We start from the raw sequence: 20,914 nt of genomic DNA on the forward strand, positions 1-20,914 counted from the left end.
CAACACAAATGGAATGCAGAGGCTAAAACCCTTGCAGTTGGGTCTGTTGTTATGGTTGTTGATCTCCAGTTACCACGAGCCCTTTGGTTGATTGGGACAGTGTTAAGGACATTCCCTGGAGCAGATGGACAAGTTAGGTCTGCAGAGGTCAACGTTAAGGGTTGATTATACACAGGGCCAGTTACCTGTCTCATTAATCTACCAGAGATAACAGATGAGGACGACACCAAGATCAAACCGACAGAACTTTAACTAAAATTTAGGAGCAAATATGCTATGCACCAAATATGCTATGCATATTTGTGGGCGGCAGTGTAAGAAAGGATTCCCATTCAGTTGTATTTCCACGCTTCACCACTAGAGACAAACATACAGTTTACCAAGCATGACAAGTTACATATGACATCACAGTGCACCGTTCTCCATCAAGAGTGTAGAAAGCCAGAACACCGAGCAGCAGTCATCACTCAGCACTAACCATTCAGTTTTGTTAATTTAGCAGTGGATCCTCAGCATTCATTCTGCACCTACCGAACAGCAGGTAACAGAAGACAGCAAGAATCCCAACATATACGATCAATTTTATACCCAGTAAAGTTGAGTGTTCTGAATCCTGTACACGCTGGGGCGAGTACAATCCCCTGATCAGCACACACCAGATAGTGAAAATCCTTATATGGTCCTTCGAGCTAGAGAGGAAAACTTCCTAACAACTATACTTAAATAATGATAGTAATAAATACTACTACTAGTAATAATAATAACTAAATAAAAATGATTAAATAAATGATAGTAAACATGACTATAACTATAATAGTCTATAAAAGTAATAATAATAATATTTACAACTACTACTACTAATAATAATAGTCCTGTGTTGTATGTAGCTGCATGGTCCTAAAGGGCCGCGGTTTGGATTCTATACGCCTTGTCCCGTTTGTTTCCGCATTGACTAATAAAGTTTTACCATTTTGAACAGGATCCTTTTCCGTTTCCAACATGGCGGAATACGACCTGACTACACGAATTGCCCACTTTTTGGACAGACATCTCGTCTTTCCTTTGTTGGAATTCCTGTCTGTTAAAGAGGTACATTTAAATATTGTGTTTTAGCGTTTAAAAACGTAATAGGGGAGTATTTATATACAACCGGAGTCGGTGTTGGAAGCACGTGTGCGTGGCCTTTGAGGTTAGCCAAACCGATAGCATTAGCAAGCCCGCCCAATATCACTAGCTAATCAACCACAGAGATCAGATGGCTAATGCTAGCTATCTATACTAATACCGTATACTGATACAGAATTTAAATTAAAGTAAAATAATAATCATCATTCTATAGTAATCTGTTGTGTCTGAAGCGTAAATGACATGAAGCTCAGTCACGCCTGTGTTTATTGGACATGTCTTCATTGTCTGTAATGACTCGGTTCAGAAACGTGCAATGTCTCTTTCAAATGTGTTGTCCTGCAGATCTACAATGAGACCGAGCTTCTTCACGGAAAGCTTGATCTCCTCAGCGACACCAACATGGTGGACTTCGCCATGGACGTGTATAAGAGTTTGTATCTTGATAAAGACATCCCGAACTGTGAGTACACCCCTACACACACACACACACACACACACACACACACACACACACACACACACACACTGCTTGCCGGGTAGGAATGGGTCGTTCATGAACGAGTCATTCATTTTGAACGAATCTTTTATGTGACTCAGAATAACCATTAGTTTCAAAGAGTGAGGTTATGTACAGGAAACAGAATTCAGTAGTTCATCTCGTTTAGTCCTCTGGTCGGAATCGTTCGTTCTTTTATCACGTGACTCCCATAGACGCTCCACAATGCAATAGATCAGGGTTTTTTGTTGGTCCGAAGCTTAACCTTATTGTTACAGTATTTATAGGAGTCACGTGACAAAAGAACTCTCGACATGGACCAGAGGTTATGAGAGGTGAGCTACTCACTCTGTTTATCATAATTTGTCCCTAGCTGCATTGTCATATTTTCATTATTGGAACTACAGTCAACGATGTGTTGGGGGATCTGCTTATCGAAAATGTAACCTTTAGTTTTATTTCTAAACAAAAGAACAAAATGAACTAAATAACTAAAAAAAAAACATTTCGTTAATTTGGACGAACGAGATTGAAATGAGTAAGTCAATAAAATGATTTGAGCGTCCTGTCACCATTGCTGAGTTGTTTGGATGGAAGTTCAGTATCTCACAAAAGAGAGTACACCCCTCACATTTCAGCAACCATTTTAGTATCCTCTCAAGGGACAATACTAAAGAAATGACAGAATTGTACTCAAAGCACCAAATTGGAGCAGTATGAGGCAGGACAATAAATCTATATTGACCAAAATATAACCAAGTTTCATTTATATAGTATTGTCCCTTGAGAAAATACTAAAATGGTTGCTGAAATGTGATGGGTGTACTCACTTTTGTGAGATACTGTACGCCATGGCTATTTTGGAGCCTTCTTTTAAAGGGAAATGCCTTTCAGTTAGATGGACAAACCTTAGTGACCTCAATTACTAACCTTCCTCTGTATGGTTCTCATTTGGCTCCTGCAGATTGTAGATTACTGTGTTATTAATGATTTGAGATCTACTTTCTTATATCTGCTAAGTCCTGATAAGGTGGACTGGCTGCACCGGAATTTAGTCCCTGTTTTCCCCCAAGATGTCAGATGACAGTTTCAGCAACATCATAGAAATATGAGTAATTGTAATCTCGGAGTATCATGGAGTACATTTACAGCATTTAGCAGACGCCCTTATCCAGAGCGGTGTACAAAAGTGAAAATGAACCCTAACATGTTTTGCTCCCGTCAACCTCCTGACCTGCCTGACTTGACTTTACATTTATGGCATGGCTGCTTTCATATGATTTATACAGAACTTATAGAACAGTTACACAAACAGTGATGGAAACAGAAAAACATTTTAATAACTAAACTGGCAAGTGCTAGCTCAGTCAATGTTGGTCTTTGAAATGGAAGGTTGTGAGTTCACATCCCATCACCAGCAGTTTATGGTTTCTACAGTAGCGGCTCATTTGCAGATAATTTAAAGCAGATGTTCCACATGTATAGCACTTTTAACAATAGGCCTTGTCCCAAAGCAGCTTTACATAGAGAGAGGTTATGAAGTTGATTTATTTAAGTGCCTATAATTTTGCTTCTTATAAGTTTATCCCCAATGAGCGAGCCAGTGATTGCAGTGGCAAGGAAAAGCTCCCTGAGATGGTATGAGAGAGAGATCTTGAGAGGAACCTGACACAAACCAGAACCCATTTTCATCTTTGCGCCACTAATTGTTCATTTAAATATGCTAAGGACATAAAAAAGTAAATAATTTGCACAATGGTTTCTTCAAGCTGATGCGTAATTATTTTATTCGTGGAAGGAGTCTCCAGTGTCTGTGCTGTGTAACTGTCAGGATGTGTTTATTAGTTTTGGAGAATATATAAAGAATATTATTGTTTGGAAGGTAGTGAGTTCAAATCCTCCATCAAGTGGCCACTGCTTAGTTGTATAAAAGAGAGAATTGTAAGCAGCTCTGAATAAAGGTGTCTGACAAATGCTTTAAATGTTACCAAGTCAAGCTCACATTGATGATTGGACATCTATATATACTGATCCATGACTGGCTTCTCATCTTCTTTCCCTTTAATTAATAACTAATACAGCTGTTTTTACCAGGCCATGTAGTGCACCAAACCCAATCAGGCTTTTGATGGCTCATATTCTTTGTTCGAGGCCTCATTAGTGCATCTTCACCTTGTAACCTGACATAAAGGGCACATTATCGCACAGCATATGCAGAATTAATACAGAGTTCTATAGCGTTCAGATCATCCCATACAGCACATAAGTACTATTAATAATTTTAAATCAGTTGTGCAAGTTTCTATTGTGACTGTAGAGCCAGGTGCTTTATGTTCCTACCATTTTATTCTGTAAAAAGAAACTATAGAAAAAGAGAAAAGAAACATTAGGAACAAAAGATTTGAATGTTTAATCATCACGTCTTCAATTCCATTGTCTTAAACAATAAACCCTTTGAGGGGAAAAAAAACGTGCTGCTTTAACATTAGACTGGATCATAGATTTAAAAAAAATAATAATGGGCAGGTAAAATGTGCTGCTATGTTTTGTATGTGTGCAAACTAACCTGAGATGAGAAACTATCCTGATCTCATCTTGCACTAATTCTCTGCATTAATACAGAGGAATGGAAATGCACCAGAAAATCATTATTCTTTACCAAAAAGCAAAACGCCAGCAGCCTGTTGTAAACATTTGGCTGTGAGCTGAGCTGGTCTCTTATGTCACAGAAAACCATGTGAGTTTGACTCTTGTTTTTAATATACTCTGTAGGTTTAACTGCGAGTTGACAGTAATGTGTAACAGGAGGTAAGTAAACAGTAAAGACCAGTGTATCAGCAAAGAAATAGGTTTTAATCCCCAAGCACTTGCCTGAAACAACCTAATATATCCTGTGCCCACTGTTCATATCGTGCTAAATATTTAGTTATAAATTCGCCATATTACTACAAACAGTAATATTGTCAATACCCGCAAGCAAGATGATTGGATAACTGAACTGGGTACTGTACAGCCTGGATCACAGCGGAAAAAGATTAATGTTCCAGTTGGAGGAGAATTTGAGATTTCGTTAAGTTACCGAGAACAGAACATTTTTTTCTTTTTTTCCCCTGACGCAGTAACACAGCAGTAAATGGATGTATTACTGTAATCCTCTTGCAATGATTTTTCTTTTTTTCCCCCTTTTTTTTAAATTCAGTGGAATAATTGCATGATATTGCTATGCCATTAAGTATGAGACCACAATTAAAAACTTTTTTTTCATTCCAAATATTTAATAGTTAAATTTTAGCCAGAATTTCCTCATGTCTGATCTCTTCATCTGAAGCTTTTGTTCAGATGCACAAACTTGTGGAGTAAACATGATTTTCATTTTCTTTGCTCAAGGCCTCATTTGTGCATCTGCATCCTGACATGAAGGGCACATTATCACACAGCATATGCAGAATTAATAGTTCTATAGCATAATTCTATAGCATCCTGCGTAGAACGAATATGGAATTTAATCAAATTCAGATCATCCCATACAGTGCACGAGACTGTCAATGATCTTTATCATTCACGTATATGGGGAGTTAAGTTTTTCTAACATTCTATTTTGACTAGAGCTAATTATTTCAAATATTGAAAAATTCTTTAAAAAAAAGGGCTTCCATTTATTTTCAGAAATGGCATAAGGTTCATAAGGTTTTGCACAAACTTGTGAAGGTTGGATACGAGGGTACTCTATTATTGAAGCAAAGAAAGGGAACAAACCAAAAGTGTACATTTTAGGGTTGTACTTTTCACCCAAGTTGAACTTATAACATAAGTAAAATCATTTGTAGAAGTGAGGTATGTTTATTTTTTTCCCAGTTTTTAACTGTGACCTTGTTTATAGATGACTATAACACATTGGCTTTGTCCATGACTGCATTCTAGTGTACTAAATGCTCATTGTGATTTAGCTGGTGTTTGTGTGCTTTGCTCTAGCGCTGAGAGAGAAGAGGAGTGCCGTGGTGGCCCAGCTTAAGCAGCTGCAGTCCGAGACGGAGCCAATTGTTAAAATGTTTGAGGATCCGGAGACCACCAGACAAATGCAGTCGACAAGGTGAGTTAGTGCTCGAACTCGTACAGCTCTGCAAACAAACTCGCTCCCACTTGTAAAGAGACACACAGACAGCCACAATTGAGGGTCGGAGTAAGCACTTCTACTCAGAAGTGCTATAAACACCAGCAGTCCACAGAACAGTGGAAACGATGTTGTGGCAAATTTTCCACCATCGTTCCATTCGCTTGCCAGGTTTCTATCACAGTTGTATGCCTTTTTACCCTCAGTAGTCAGATTCTCTGCTGGATATCACCTGGGTAAATTTGTCACCTTGTGTATGAATCAAGATATGACAAATGTTAATACATTTGCATTATACTAGATATTTTTGATACTGCTTAAGACTTATATTGAGTAGTTTTTAAGAGTATAAAGATCATTTTGGCTTCTGTTAGGTTCCAATAATAAACGTATTTTCACGGATTTATAAAATCCATCACTTTGAGACCCTGTTATCAGTTTATATCATGGTCTCAAAGTACATTTTTCTGTTTCTTCTCTACAGCGGAGCTTACTGAATCTATCAAACAGTCCAAACCTACAGACTAAACTCTGATAGCTATATAATTCAAGTTCAGTAAAGTTTGTGCTGTGAACCCTTTTTAAATAAAGCAGAGCTTGTGTGCTTTCATAAGCATCTGCTGTGCTGTTAAAGGGATACGATTCTCAAGTAAACACACGCAATGGCGCTATGAAATCGAGAGGAAGTTTATCTTTGGCGAGCGGCTTCTACCTGAGCTTTTCTGAGTCGCGAGTCTGTAGAACAACAACAATCTGTTTCAGCCGTTTCTCCGGCAACGGGAAAAGAAAGCAGACTGCGGTTTAGTGCAATTTCCATCGCGCGGTAGACGTTCGCATCAACGCGATTATTGTGACTGACATGCAATATGCCAATATAACAATGTTTATACATTCATAATTGAACGTAATCAGTTTCAGGCCGCTTGTCTTTCCTGTACGTTTCTCTTAGAATCGAGTCTGCAAATTTGTTTGGGTCTGTTTTCGGTGTAGACAGAGAAGACGACTAATGCATGTGTTCTTATTATTCAAAGCTTGAAGGAAATAATAGTGCAAAACAATATTATAACTGTTGTTTCAGAGAAACAATAAATGCTACAGAATTAAAAACAAAAAAATTTTTTTAAGTCCATTAGGACAGCGTGAAGGGCTCTAATTGCTATTTCTAGATACATTATATGGGTAAAAGTATTGGGACACCTGACTTTTCCAGCCATATGTGGTTCTTACACAAACCATTTATACCAATTTAGAGGTATATAATTGTATTGGATATTTTTTAGAAGCTTTAGCATTAAATGTTTCCTTCACATGAGCTAGGAGACCAAAACCTGTTCCAGCATGACGATGACCATTTGGTGTGGGGGCGGGGTCCATAAAGATATGATTTATGGACGATCTTGCGTGGCCCGCTATAGAGATCTGTTCTCAACCCCAAGAACACCTTTGGGATGAATGTGAACGCTGACTGCACCCCAGGCCTCCTCACCCTACAACAGTACCTGATCTTACTAACGCTTTTGTAGCTGAATGCACACCAGTCCCAACCACCACACTCCAAAATCTAACGAAACATCTTCCCAGAACAGAATTATTATAACAGCACAAACAGACTAAATGTGGAATGGGAGATTCGAAAAGCACGTACGAATCTTATTGTCAGATGTCCACAAACATTTGTCCATATAGTGTACAGGAAGGAAAAGCAGTAAGTTCATAATAGGAGTCAATGTGAAATTTAAATTTGTTGCAGCTGAAGATAGTAGCATCTCGACATGATACATTTTTATGAAAAAGTCAATAATTGATAGTTAATGAGTTTGTTAGATCTGCTCAGCAACGTAATGTTGTATAATGAAACAAAAGCCAAAGTTAAAAGCAATTAAGCTTTCACTGGAACGTGTCTGATACACTTTTTCTGATGATGGCACGTTAAAATATTTCTTAGCTACATAGAGAAGATTTTCTGAAACTCAGTGTCTTCTGGTCAGAGGGGTGAAGATAAATGGCAATAATATTGTTTCATTCAGGCTGATGAACAAAAATGACTTGTGTTGTATCATATAATGTTTTATTTTTCACAGCACAACAAAATATCTGTATGTGGTCTGATGCGTCGTTTGGTTACCTGGACCCTGCTGCCAAACTGATAAATCTGTGACAAAACAAGCTGACAAAACATGAACAGGGGATTAAATTAAGAAAATGAAACAACCTGTTGATCAGGGCAGCATTGCTTTAAGAGTCTCACCACTGCTGTGCAACGTTCGCTTAAGTGTTTTAATGAGCTTCGAAGCGATAAGGTGTAATTGAAAGGTTTTGTGTATTTCTGGCAGTATTTAATGATGGGACAGTGATATACTGGATACAGTCTCACAAGCCTGCGTCACAGAGCGGTGATGTGGGACATGTTTGTGGTATAAAGCCTCAGAAGCCTCACTGTACTGTACCATGGCAGATTTGGTCCATCATCCCCCGAGCCATCAGTGTTGTAATTTTTCCAGGAAGCCGAGGTATGCGAGACCTTTTGATTTGGGGGAATTTTCCAGTTCCTGCTTGGTGCTGAGCAAAAACCATTTTCCCCAAGCATTATTCTAATGCATTGGCTTGTGGAAAACTGCTCTCTAGGACGAGTGAGTAATCTGTAGCCTGCATTGATTTGTGGAAGAAGAAGAAGCGTCTTTTTTACTTTTAGAAGGGAGAGTGTGGGCTTGAGTAAGTTGAAATGCTGATTATACCTCAGTAAGATGAGGTCTATATATTAGGAATAATCCACTGCTAGGCGTGTATTACATCATTTTAATGCACGACGTGGAGACACAGAATCGACACAAAGCGAAGTGCATTAAAATCTACTTGCTGTGGATTATCATGCTTACCCTGAGTCACGACGCTCAATAATTAATACAATTAGAATGTATTTTTTATACAGGTCATCAGGCCTAGGATTCTGTTTTGATTATCGAACAAACTTTGTGTATGGATTTAACAATGGTTATTAAAGAGAGAGCTTACTCACTCAGCAACTGTAATCGTAGTGCATTAATTTAGAACAGGTGATCAAACTGACCAGAACTACCTGTGTATTCAGCAGATGTCTTTCAGCCAAACCGAATAGACTATTAAGACAGACCAGGCTTTAATATGTGAATAATCTAATTTATTATGCGGCCTGTCAAGCATGTTGTATGATATGTAAATGTAAGTCTAATATCGAAAATGACACACCATATCGTTACATCCTTAGTAGATATTAGATCGGAATGTGGAGAACCTAATTGCAGCATTTCTCTCGTTTTAAATATTACTTATTTATTTTTGGTTATGGTTCAATCATAAATGCGTTGATTACACGTTGTTGGAACTTTGCTTAGTTCTTTTGGCAGGACGCTCTTCGCTTAATTAAAGATTGTTTTCTTCCAAGCCGATCTGATTTTCTTCTTAGGCACGTTCGTTTGATGAAATATGACTATTAATCAGACCACCCATTTTTGACACGTAATAAAAAATGGAACTGACAGGGTTTTAACCTTTTCCATCTGGCAGACACGTTTCTGCCGATATCGGTTTCTATTAGACGCCATTTTAAGATTTATTGTATTGAGTTATGAAGCAACAGCGTTGTACAGATATTACACATATTTTGAAGAGCAGACAAGCCCTTGTTTTGCTGCATAGCGCTCAGTAAGTAATGAGCTTACGCTTCCTCAGGGCCTGGAATAAGGTGCCTGATGTTTTTCTCGGCATGGACAAGGTGGAAAGTGCCAGCTCAGTAACTCAGTTTGGTCTGTGCCCATCTGTAACGTGATGCGGTCAGTGTTCGGCACCTCGTTTCTCCGTATCAATGAGACACTTTGTTTCCACAGACTCATGTTTTCTCAGGAAATCGTACAGGATGGATGGTTTGCGGCCTCTCAGCCTCGTGTGAGAGCCCTTGTTAGGTGGTAGACGCGCTTGGTTTGCTTTTTCGTTTCTCACACCAAAACACATTTATCACAGTCGAGGATTAAGCTGTAGCAGTTTTAATTAAGCTACCCAGTTGTTCGTCTGCTCCTCATTAACGAGCGCCTTTGAAGTTTACTTATTCGATCTGAATATATAGGTTTCAAAGGGCATTATTTGGTGTCTGGTGTTTTCACGAGTCGAAAACGCAACCAGGAAATGTGGCCTGGAACATAGTATTTATTTGTTCCTGTGCCGAATTGCAGTTTCTGCCTGTCTGGTAATGGCTGATGCTGGTTAGCAGGTGACTGATTCCCCTGTCGGCATGGCGATGGAGCAGGGATGAATGGAAGTGGATGCAGGGTGTGATGACTGTTAAATTGCAACACTGAGTATTTGTAGCCAGTTGCAGCAGTTCCAACTCCACAGGGAGGCTGCTGTGGTCTGCTCAAGGATGGATAACAAGGGAGGAGCTGCTATCTCACACACACATATATATTACACATACAGACGTGCGAAGTAGTAATCGTAACCAAACAACATAGGCTAGTGAGATCAAGAAGAATGTAGAGGGCAGTTGAAAGCAAAGGTGCTCTCAGATTGAGGTTGTTTTTAAGTTATCATTGTGGGAGCATGTTCTCCACCCGGCGCTGCAGCATGTGCTGGATGACAGCATAATGGCACAGAAGCGGCGCGACAGGAGAACGCCTTTATAAACAGCCTTTGAAGCTCCCCTCAAATAAAATAAACCGGAGACCTCCTCTTTCTGTCTGGCTTGTTCAGAGACGCATGGTTTCGTATGCTGGTTCTGTACAGGCTAGCCACATTTGGCAGGCGGGTGGTGTTGGTAGTAGCGACTGGTGTTGGTGTGGAAAACCTGGTTTCCAGTCTCCTCTACCTTTTCATCTGCCTCCAGTCACATGAGCAGCACAGGGTCCATGTGGTCAGATATGGCCTTTTGGTAGCATTGCAAACCCCCCCCCCCTTATTCACGTCTATGTAAAATTGATTTGGGCGTCAAGTCTTCGGTTTTCCTTAATTGTTCAGTTAAAGGGGTTTGGCTGGTTTTCCACTTTTATCACCTCTCTTTCCTTCTCCTGTGTTATACCCGTAACAGAAAGCCTGACTGTTGCACACTTCTTGAAACTGATTACAACTGCAAGTACATGTAGTAACCTCCGAAAACCCTACTCACCACAACTTTTTTTTTCTTCCAGGGACGGGCGTATGCTGTTTGACTATCTGGCCGAGAAGCACGGTGTAAGTAACTCCATCGTCTCCTCTGCTGCTCCGAGCAGTTCTCATGACTCCTGCATGAACTCGGCCTTGTTTCAGGGGGCCGGTGGGAGGGGCAGCGCAGAGCGCGGAGACGTTAAATGACTTCCCAAAACCTTAACTCATTTTCAGGGCTTTTTATGGCTTGCAGAAATTTCCTGCGGACATTTACATTCTGTGGCGAATTGTTAAGAAAAAGCTGAACAGCTCTGAGACCCATGGGGCTGGCCGCAAGAATGCTTGGGGCTTCTATATTTGTAGTGACGGCATTCCCCTCCCACCCCAGCATCCCACTGACCCGAGGTCTGTCCTCAGTGCACCTCAGTTCACAGGCCCCGGTGCCTTTTTACTGCACTAATGCAGGGGTAATTCACGTTAACAGCCCTTAAACAGCACCCCTAACGTGCACTACACACACACACCCTGCAGCTCCTCAATCCTTTATACTGGCCTTAACTTCTTTAAGGACTTCCTGTATTGGGAAGCTGAGTGGCCTGTGTGGTCTCTCTTGTCAAATATTCACATTTCAGGCTTATCCCAAACGTGCTGTTCAGAGAGTTCAGTCCTGTCTTTACAATTTTACCAAGGAGGGTTTGGGATATATTTGTATACTGACGTCATTAACGGCAGCACTTGAATTTTGACATGGTCGCTGTTCCTTTTAACCTCTTGCGCGCTTTTTTTTGCAGTTCCGCCAGGAGTATTTGGACACTCTTTACCGATATGCAAAGTTCCAGTATGAGTGTGGAAATTACTCAGGTGCTGCGGAGTATCTGTACTTCTTCAGGGTCCTGGTAGGTCTTTCACTACCTTTTATCTTTATAAAATAATAAATAAAGTCATTGTATTTTATTTCTATGTGATGATATATTTGACATGCTGCAGTCAGGGTGTTGGTTTCCTGCTGATTGATTTCTGTGGGATACTGGGATGGTGATGAGTGAATGAATGAATGAATGGCTGTGACTTTTGTATGCTGTCCAATGGCTAAATAGTTTGCTTTTGATGGGGGAATTCCTTAATAGGTACTAGTTAAAGAAGCACGGTCCTCACCTCTTGGAAATAAATTTCCTTTATGTTTTGCCGTTTCAGCACTGGACAGTGCCAAGTGGCCTTAGTTATGACTATATACCCATGAACTTAGATGTGCATTTTTGATGAATTAAATGAGTGGAGAATGGTTTCTTAAAAATGATTATATTCTTTTAAAACAGATGGCTATATATTTAACAAATTGAAATGTTTTACTTGCAATGCTCTATAGTAATCAAACCATTTATTGACAATTATTTGCCTTTTTTTTTTTTTTTTACCAATCAAGACGAGGCTGATTCGGCCAGCAGCTCTTCATCTTTCAACTTCAGTCTCACTCAGCCTTAATTCAACTTTAGTCTGAGGCCAGATTACACTTCAGGATTCCCCAACCTTGCAGATCTTTAATGTTGTGTGGCGTTTCACTAGATTCTGGTTTACTGCAAGCCTGAAATTGTCTCCATCTATTTTTTTACGGATTATTAACTTAAGCACATTTATTGACCTTTGCTCTTCAAAAACATCGGTGGAACACGCACAGAGATTTTTGTGTGTGTGTGTGTGTGTGTGTGTGTGTGTGTGTGTGTGTGTGTGTGTGTGTGTGTGTGTGTGTGTGTGTGTGTGTGTGTATATATATATATATATATATATATATATATATATATATATATATATATATATATATATATATATATATATATATATATATAAGATTTCTGAATTTCCTATTCAAACCTGGACTGTATCCTTTTGTTTTTGCCTAGTGTAAGATTGAGACAGAGGTACGCTGAGGGCTTTTGGATTAAATAATTTTCACCAGCAGAATACTTTGGAAATCAGATAATACCAAAGTAGGTTTGTGGGGGAAGATAATTGCAGTTCACAGAGAGTACTGGCAGTATCCGCGTTACACATGCGTACTTCTTATTTCCTCTATAAACAAAGGGCTCATTGCTCAGGCTCTGGCGTTTGTGGCTTCTCTCCCACCGCTCGGAGAAACGAGTGAAAGATGAACTCGCGCACGAGAGTGGCTGAAACGTATGGCTGTATGTGATTGTCTGATGAACGTGTGCGTGTGTGTGCGTGTGCGTGTGTGCGTGTGCGTGTGTGTGTGCGTGTGTGTGTGTGTGTGTGTGTGGTGGGGGGAGGCTGAGAGAAAGCCTGGGAATAGTCAGACTCTGACCTGCTTGTGCCCCCCTATCCCTTTTCAAGGCCACGCTATGATGACTTAAAGGTTTGGCTGAAGAGAGATGCCCATTGTCAGTGGCGCTCTGAGCCGGGGTGTGTGAGACCCTCCATGCCTCACTGAGTTATCACACTCCCCTGGTGAAGAGAGTTTCTTCCAGTGCCATTTCGCTTGCCTTCTCACATGTAATGTCCTCATTATACAGACTGTCCATTATACAGGCCCACACTCAAGGATGATTCATTAGTACCAGCCCATAGAAAATTGGCCTGACATCATGAGCAAATTCAAGTAATAAAATACTACAATTGTTCAAAAATATGACCTAAGTGCATGTCAGTATTTATTTGCTTTATATAATAGATGTTGTTTCGGTTGGTTATTTGTTTGCCTGTGGGAAAAGAAACACCACTAGATTAGTGTCAAGGCAAGGCTCTGACAACCGCACAGAGTGTTGCAGTTTGCCTACAACACTGAAAGAGTTGCTTTGTGATCCAATTGGGAAAAGTGATACAGGCTTGTCATTACAATCTGTCTCGGTCTGCCTTCTTGAGGCAAGATAAGTTCACAAAACTGCCTCTACCTCTCCTATCCGGTTATCCATTTGTGCCTTCTAATAAACAAATATTACATTAGATTTTAACAGTACATGCCATTTTAAGTGCATTGGAAATTCGAGACGCGCGCACACTAAAAGGAGAAGGAATTGTTACGTGTTGTACCCTGACAGGACTGGCACGATACATAAGTGGTACACGCAGGTGTGTTTCGTAAACAGCATATTTTTTTTCCCCCCTTGATCGATTTCGGGAAAGGAATTTTCATTTACTCCATGTGCATGTGAGAGGCTGCTGACATAATGAGACAAAACCTTCGTTTTAAGGGAACTTGAAAAAATGGCATCTATTTCCAATTTTGCACACATCAAACACTGAGCAGATGAGACCCCAGTACAAACCCGCCAGACTTGTTTATGGCATTGCAGCTCAGTGTAAATAGACCCAAATTGCTCTAAAGCATACTCCCATCGAGAGCATGATTTTGATCCCCCGTTGACCTCCACTTACTAAGAGCGTGGAACACCCATGGTAACAGCATGGATCTAATCCCACTGACCCTTTCTTGTTGAAAAATACCTGCCTCAACTTTTTTTCCCCGCACACTCTTTTTTTCCCCTCGTTTGTGTCGGACCTCCCATGTCCTTAGATGGGTGTTACTATAGAAGAGGTTAGGCTCTGAGAACCCCTTTAACGTGGGAAAAGCAGTCATTTAATGAAGGAAGCCAGGCTTGCAAAATCCACAGCTGAGGTCCTGTTACAGTGCCGGCCCAGTGCGAAAAGAGCAACTTATTCATATCATCTCCTAATGCTGGGATTGAATGTTGAGAATAAAGATTGAGTGTCCCGTCGGATCGGCAGCACAGTCAATTTATTGTTGCCTGGTCAGTGAGTGAAAATGTGCCCATTTGGGGAAACGGTGGAAACTTAAGGTAACTTCTGGAAAAACCCAGGTATTGAAACTATTCTCTCATGGCAGGCCCTGAAAGCCAGGCAGTGTACAGAAAGCTGCCATAATGACATGGACCCTGGCCAGATGTAGCAGGCAGTGCTTTCCAAAAAAAGGAAAAAGAAAACAAACACTTTTAGAGCGAAGCGTTGACCTTTATATTGGAAACACAGCTGTATTCTTCAATCTCTATTTTGAAAGACGTTCCTGCTTTGCCAAGATGCAATTTTCGGCAGCAGCGGGCAACGAGTTCATTAAAGAGACGGGCAAATTTGAGCAAATTCTAGATGCAAGGGTAAAGAGATTTCGCGACCACCAATCAGCGTGAGAGTCGGCAGCTTTATTAAAATGTTTTCTCTCGCCTGGTAAACATCATCCTTTTTTAAATTTTTTTTTTCTGTTCCACGCGTTCATTCCTACTTGTCCCAAGTGACCTCTCAGTGCTGTATCACTTTACTCAGTGTACAATAGCACTAGTGTTTTTGCTGTTCAATTTCAGCACTTCAAATCTCTTTCTATGCGTAAAGAAGGACTGCAACAATTGCAGGTGCATTATATTATAAAATAAATAAATAAACGACACTAATATATCAAAACGATGGATAGGAAATCTTTTTATCTCTGTTGTATTGCACTAAAGATAAGCAGAAAGAGTCAAACAAAATTCAAGACGCCACATGAAATAATGTCTGAGGTCTGAACTGATTCTTAAAAGCGATCCTTTTTCACGTCAAGCCTTTCGGGATGGTATTCACGGCGTGCAACCACAAGACTGGTTCACGTCAGCAGATCTGCACGATGCATATTTCCATGTCCCCATCACAACAGAGCACAGATGCTTTATGAGGTCTGTCTTCCATGGCAAGAAGCAGCTTGATTAATTGAGACTGTCATCAGACAGAGAGAGATGATCATCCTCACCAACCCACTTAGACCTGACTGCAGCCTTGGACTTCTAGAAGTGGACTATCAGCTGGCCGCTAAGCCCCAAACACCACAAGCAGACATTTCCTCATCTCAGTGAGCGAGGAACAAGCTCTATCTCACTGGAGACGTGGGTTTTTTTTAACAAAAAAAAGGAGTTCTGCTTGAGAAGGGGGGGGTTTGCAGGAGGGTGGGCGTTCATATCTGCAGTAAGTTTAGATCTTTGTTGATCTGCACAGACACCTGCCCTGATTTCCTGCTTGAGTCACCGTCTCCCAGCATTGTGGAGTTATCACGGCTTCCTGTGTCCCGAAGTCCAGCACTCAGTCTCTTGGCACTGCGACGTGCCTGCAGCTGATTATCTGCTGCTGTTTTTGTTTATTTTCTTTCCCTTTTCGGACATAATGAAAAACAGAGGTTTTCATGCCTTTTGAAGTTGATTGTCTATACAGAGATGAGCCTAGTGAAGAGTTTACATTTCTCTCTGCTGAATGGAAAACAGAATATTTCAATTAGAAATCAATTTCTTTTTATTAGGTCTAAATGACTGTGTCGGTGCGAGAATAGTCTAGTAAAAATACGGGATGTGATGTGGCCAGTAAAACACATTTTATTAGCACACTTGGTGAGTGGCCTTGTAATTGCCTCTGCTCATCTACATAGAGTGGATTTAGGTCGCTCAGGCCAGACAGCAGCTCCCCCGACCTGATGTCTGGAGTTCGTTCTTCCTGCACTCGTGGAGCGGAGACGTTGATTAGTGTCCTACCTCTCGCTCCTGCCTCGTCCCTGTTACAGAGCTGATCAAAGCTTTTGCACATGTGTTTAGTCCAGCAGTAGCAGCACACTTCATTAAGGAAGCTTGAGTGAAGGGACTGCTCTGTGGCCCTGCACTGACCTCAGCACTTCAGAGAGGTTTAGCTTCACTAAAGCACAAACCAGCACTTTGGGTAACTGAATGAGTGATGTGTCACTAAGGCATCATGCATATTGTGACCGATATTGTTTTTGATGTAGGGTTATGGGCTCCCTTGGTGTTTTAAACACAGACTGTGCTAACCGTTCAAGTCCTGGGTTCCGAGATCGACTTTTAGTGGTTCGCTGGTTCATGGTCTGCATGTTTCGGTGACTTTTCTGGGGAATGTATCCAAAACGTTTGTTTACCTTGTGTTTCTTACCCTTTCGGCGACCCTCTGAACCTTTTCCCGATCACTTGATCTGTCTAACTGAACATTTCCCCCTGACATAACTAGCATTTGACCCTGAGCGTAGTGGTTTAATGCATGTCATTATGCTTCAGACGAGCCAGACCTTCACCTTTCACCTCGAGGGACCTTTTCAACTTAAACTCGTGCAAGAGAGACTGTTTGGAAAGAAATCAACCCACCATGTAGCCAATTGGATTTTTGTCTTGACTAAGTGTGTGAATCATGATGAATCAAAGTCGAAGTGTTCCGCATTTAGAAACCTTTGTGTTCTCTGTGTCTTGTTTAAGAGTTAAGACATGAAGTAAACAAGAAAAAAAGCAGACACTGAGCCAATGTGCTTTCAGTTACTCCAGTAATCTGGATGGATGGTGGAACGGTTGTCCGTGACACAGCGGTTGCTTTATCACAAAGTGCAGCAAATGAGGCTTCAATAAAAGGCTAAACGGCCTTTCATGAACCATTTCTCTCCCTGTCAAGCTTTGTTCCCTGAAGATGACTTAATTGAATCTGTTTGTCCACTGCTAATGAATAAATGTTATTATATCCTGGAGTAGTTTCACTTCAGCCAAGTATCAGGGTTTAGTTTTCAGCTATGGCAGTGTTTGGCAGGAAGGCATGCTTTTGAAGTTTGCCTGCATTTCAACTATGTGGCCTTTTAAGAATTTTTAACTAAATGTTTTGGGAAAACTAAGTTGTGTGATTTCAACATCAAATCCTGCGTAGGTCTGCAAGCTCTTGTTTTTCTGCCCATGAGCAGAGGACTTAACCCCACTTGCTCAAGAGGTTTATAGCATTAGCCCAATCCACTGTGACGGCCTTGAAGAGCAATGACTGCCCACCTTGAACAGATAAAGTCTGCGTGTTTTCTATTACGCCGTCTCGTTCCTTGTGCTTAAGTGTGTATTATGTTGTTTGTGCAGGTTCCTGCAACTGATAGAAACGCGCTGAACTCCCTGTGGGGAAAGCTGGCCTCTGAGATCCTGATGCAGAACTGGGAGGCTGCTATGGAGGACCTCACCCGCCTGAGAGAGACTATCGATAACAACGTAATGCCCCACCACTCAGAATTCAATACTGCACTCGGATTCCCTTACATAGGCCATGATATTGACTGCCTCACATTTCAGCAAAACTCTATCACCACTACTATTGCTGCACTTTCTCTGTCTCTCCCTCACACTCTTTCTTTCTTTTTCCACCACATTCTTTAGGGTTTATTCTGGTTTATTTCACCTGTTTGCCCCCTACTTTACTTACACCTCAAGCCACACCACAGTCACACAGTTGCAATAACAGAGTTTGATTTTTAACTGGAACAGCAGACACGAGGTTTGGCTCGCAGAAACCCCTTTTTCTGACCTCTAAAGGGTTTATATTTAACTTGGAGAGTTACAACTGAACTTGTGCCGTTGATTAAAAGAAGTCAGCAGTTCGTGTGCATTGAACAATCCAGTAAAATAAAGGATTTCATCACCTTAATCAGTTACATTACATTTCTTATTCTCTCTCTCTCTCTCTCTCTCTCTCTCTCTCTCTCTCTCTCTCTCTCTCACACGGTCTGTTTTTCTCTCTCTTTTCAGACGGTGAGCTCTCCTCTCCAGTCTCTTCAGCAGAGGACATGGCTGATCCACTGGTCTCTCTTTGTGTTCTTCAACCACCCCAAAGGCCGAGACAACATCATTGAGCTTTTCCTCTACCAGCCACAGTAAGCACCTTTAGCAGCTGTACATTGTCGTCTGGGGATTTTATTTGACTTTGGTTCTAATGAAACCGGATGAGGTGGGGTGGGTGGGCCGGGGGGGCGGTTAGGTCGGAAAGCCCTGATCTTGTGCCGACCAGTCCAGTGCCTCAGACCACCGCTCCATGCACAGACTCGCACGCGAGTGTGTATGGACACGCACGCACACGGACACTCAAACAAGCGCGACTACGGGGGGGCGACAGTGAAAACAAGGCATTGAGTTTCACAGATGAGCCCTGAAAATAATGGATGGCTCAGCTGATGGGTCGTCTTGGACTTGGAATAGGAGCTCTGACTCAGCTGATGGCCGCAGATGAAAAATCGATAGTTTTTACAGCAGGGTTCATTATGTAAATGAAACCAAGGAAGGACCTCATGAAGAAAGGAGCTTTAAGGCTTCTCTCCCCCATTTTGCTTTTTTTATTTTTTATTATTTTGATTATTTATTCAGTTATTTTTAGACGTTGTCTTTCATTCCTTCCGACACCTGACTTTAGAATATTGTATTGCAAAAGGTGAAATTCTCTAACTAGGTTAAATTTACACTCCACTTGTATTCAGAAAAAATATATGTATGTAGACGCTCAAGATTAGGCTTATCTGCCTTTCAGTAGCAATTTTTTTCAGCACAGATGACTGGAACGCCAGACTAGTAATTAGTAATAAGTGCTTCACCATAGTGGCCGTAGTAAGGATAGCTTGAGGTCGCTTGTTGTGCTGTTGCAGGCTGGAAAACCTCGGTGAGGCTTGGCTTTTTTTTCTCCTGATGGTGACCGCTTGCTTCCTTTGGGCCGGATCCAGTGGGCTAGTGACGTGTGGTTGTTTGACCTGCTGGTCGAGGCCACAGCAACAAGCTTCATCAAAACTTATCCACTTACTGCAGCTCGAATCCAAGACAGCTGGCTGTACAACAACACTTTGGACTTCGATGCTCATTATACCGGTGGAGTCGTTATACTACAGTTAACTCCTTCAAATAGGTACTTCTAATTTGTGGTGGGACTCTTTAAGTCATGCGCCGTTCTGTCCTTTTATAGCCGTAGAAGGTTCTCTCGCCTTTTGTGCTATACACTCATTTGCAGCTCTGTGATAAAAACATTTTAACTGTTTTCCCCAACAAAAAAAGCAGTAATTATGGACAGTCTTCTGCACTGCATTATCAGTTATCGCAGTGGAGTTGTGCTGCTATTGATTGGTGGTTTAGATTGATGAAATCCTGCACTGTCTGAAGATATTTTGGTTAATATTGTTAAATTATAGTTACATTTATTGTGACAAGTGTTGCAGATCGATGTTTTACATCACAAGCCTTCAGAAGAGCTCCGTAATGGTACAGTACAGTGGGGCTGAAACAGAACTATATATGATCCAGAAGATCAGATCTGAAATGCATTGTGGAGCTGTTAGAGTGAGAATATTATCAGATCGCCTATGATCAGTCTTACATTTTCTGTTTTCGGTCTTAAATCATTTTAAACAGGTCAGGTACTTTTCCGATGTCCATGTAACGCTGCTTTGAAAGCTCATTGAAATTCTCCTGCAGCACTTTAGAACGGGCTTGGACGAATATAATTCGCTGTTTTATGACCATCAGATCAACGTACAAAAGTTTGTCAGCTTTTTGTTATTGGTGCGAATCTCTCTCAGGTTGTATTGGAGTTTCAGCTACGGGGATGTGCAAGTTCAGCGATGCTCACCAAGATAAAAATGAATTTAGGGTTTGGGTAAATTTTATTCTTGATGTCTTAAAAAGGTCTTAAAGTTTTTAGAATTTGACTTTGTGAAACCTGCAAAAACCCTGTACGAGGTAGCTGCAAACAGCATAAATGACAAGTTGTACTATACTGACCCTCGCTGCATAAGTGTTTCATTTGATTAACCTTTAATCCCAGCGTTCTCTCTCTCTCTCTCTCTCTCTCTCACACACACACATGGTGAAATTAGAACCACGCTACCATTCACTTCTTTAAGCTCTATAAAGTCCCTCCTTTCTTTGACTCTGACAGAGTGACAAAGTCGATAGAAACTTACACTTTAAATCCTTGTGTTCTTTTTTTAAAAATGATTTATTGGCTTATTAAAGCGCATTACAGAATGCGAATGCCTAAAATAGCACCATGACTCATGTGAGCAGACTGGTGATCACCCCCCACCCCGGGAGAGGGAGTAGGTGTAAGTTAATCACAAACACAGTACAAAGTGGTGCAGTTTGCTACGGACTCACACCACTACAAAGACGGGAGGGAGAGAATGATAGGGCTACGCCACTGCTGTTTTTACTCCCGACATCTGAAGTGCCACAGTCCCCTCATCCCTTTAATTGCTTTGACTAATTAAACCATCCGCTACTCCTCCACCTCCTTAGAACATG

The 20,914-nt window shown here is 41.1% G+C and overlaps 1 protein-coding gene across 1 annotated transcript in view; it reads left to right on the forward strand.

The window, feature by feature from the left end:
• The first annotated feature begins 522 nt into the window (after nt 1-522).
• Nucleotides 523-20,914, forward strand: part of eif3ea (eukaryotic translation initiation factor 3, subunit E, a) — a 32,747-nt gene continuing 12,355 nt past the window's right edge. Inside the window, exons 1-8 of the mRNA XM_046847548.1 lie at nt 523-541; nt 980-1,089; nt 1,471-1,588; nt 5,597-5,714; nt 10,892-10,934; nt 11,639-11,743; nt 17,723-17,848; nt 18,383-18,507. Coding sequence (XP_046703504.1) covers nt 1,000-1,089; nt 1,471-1,588; nt 5,597-5,714; nt 10,892-10,934; nt 11,639-11,743; nt 17,723-17,848; nt 18,383-18,507 — 725 coding nt within the window. The 5' untranslated portion in view covers nt 523-541; nt 980-999. The remainder of the gene's footprint in view (nt 542-979; nt 1,090-1,470; nt 1,589-5,596; nt 5,715-10,891; nt 10,935-11,638; nt 11,744-17,722; nt 17,849-18,382; nt 18,508-20,914) is intronic.

Source organism: Silurus meridionalis, chromosome 4, assembly GCF_014805685.1.
Source record: "Silurus meridionalis isolate SWU-2019-XX chromosome 4, ASM1480568v1, whole genome shotgun sequence".
Taxonomy (NCBI): Eukaryota; Metazoa; Chordata; class Actinopteri; order Siluriformes; family Siluridae; genus Silurus; species Silurus meridionalis.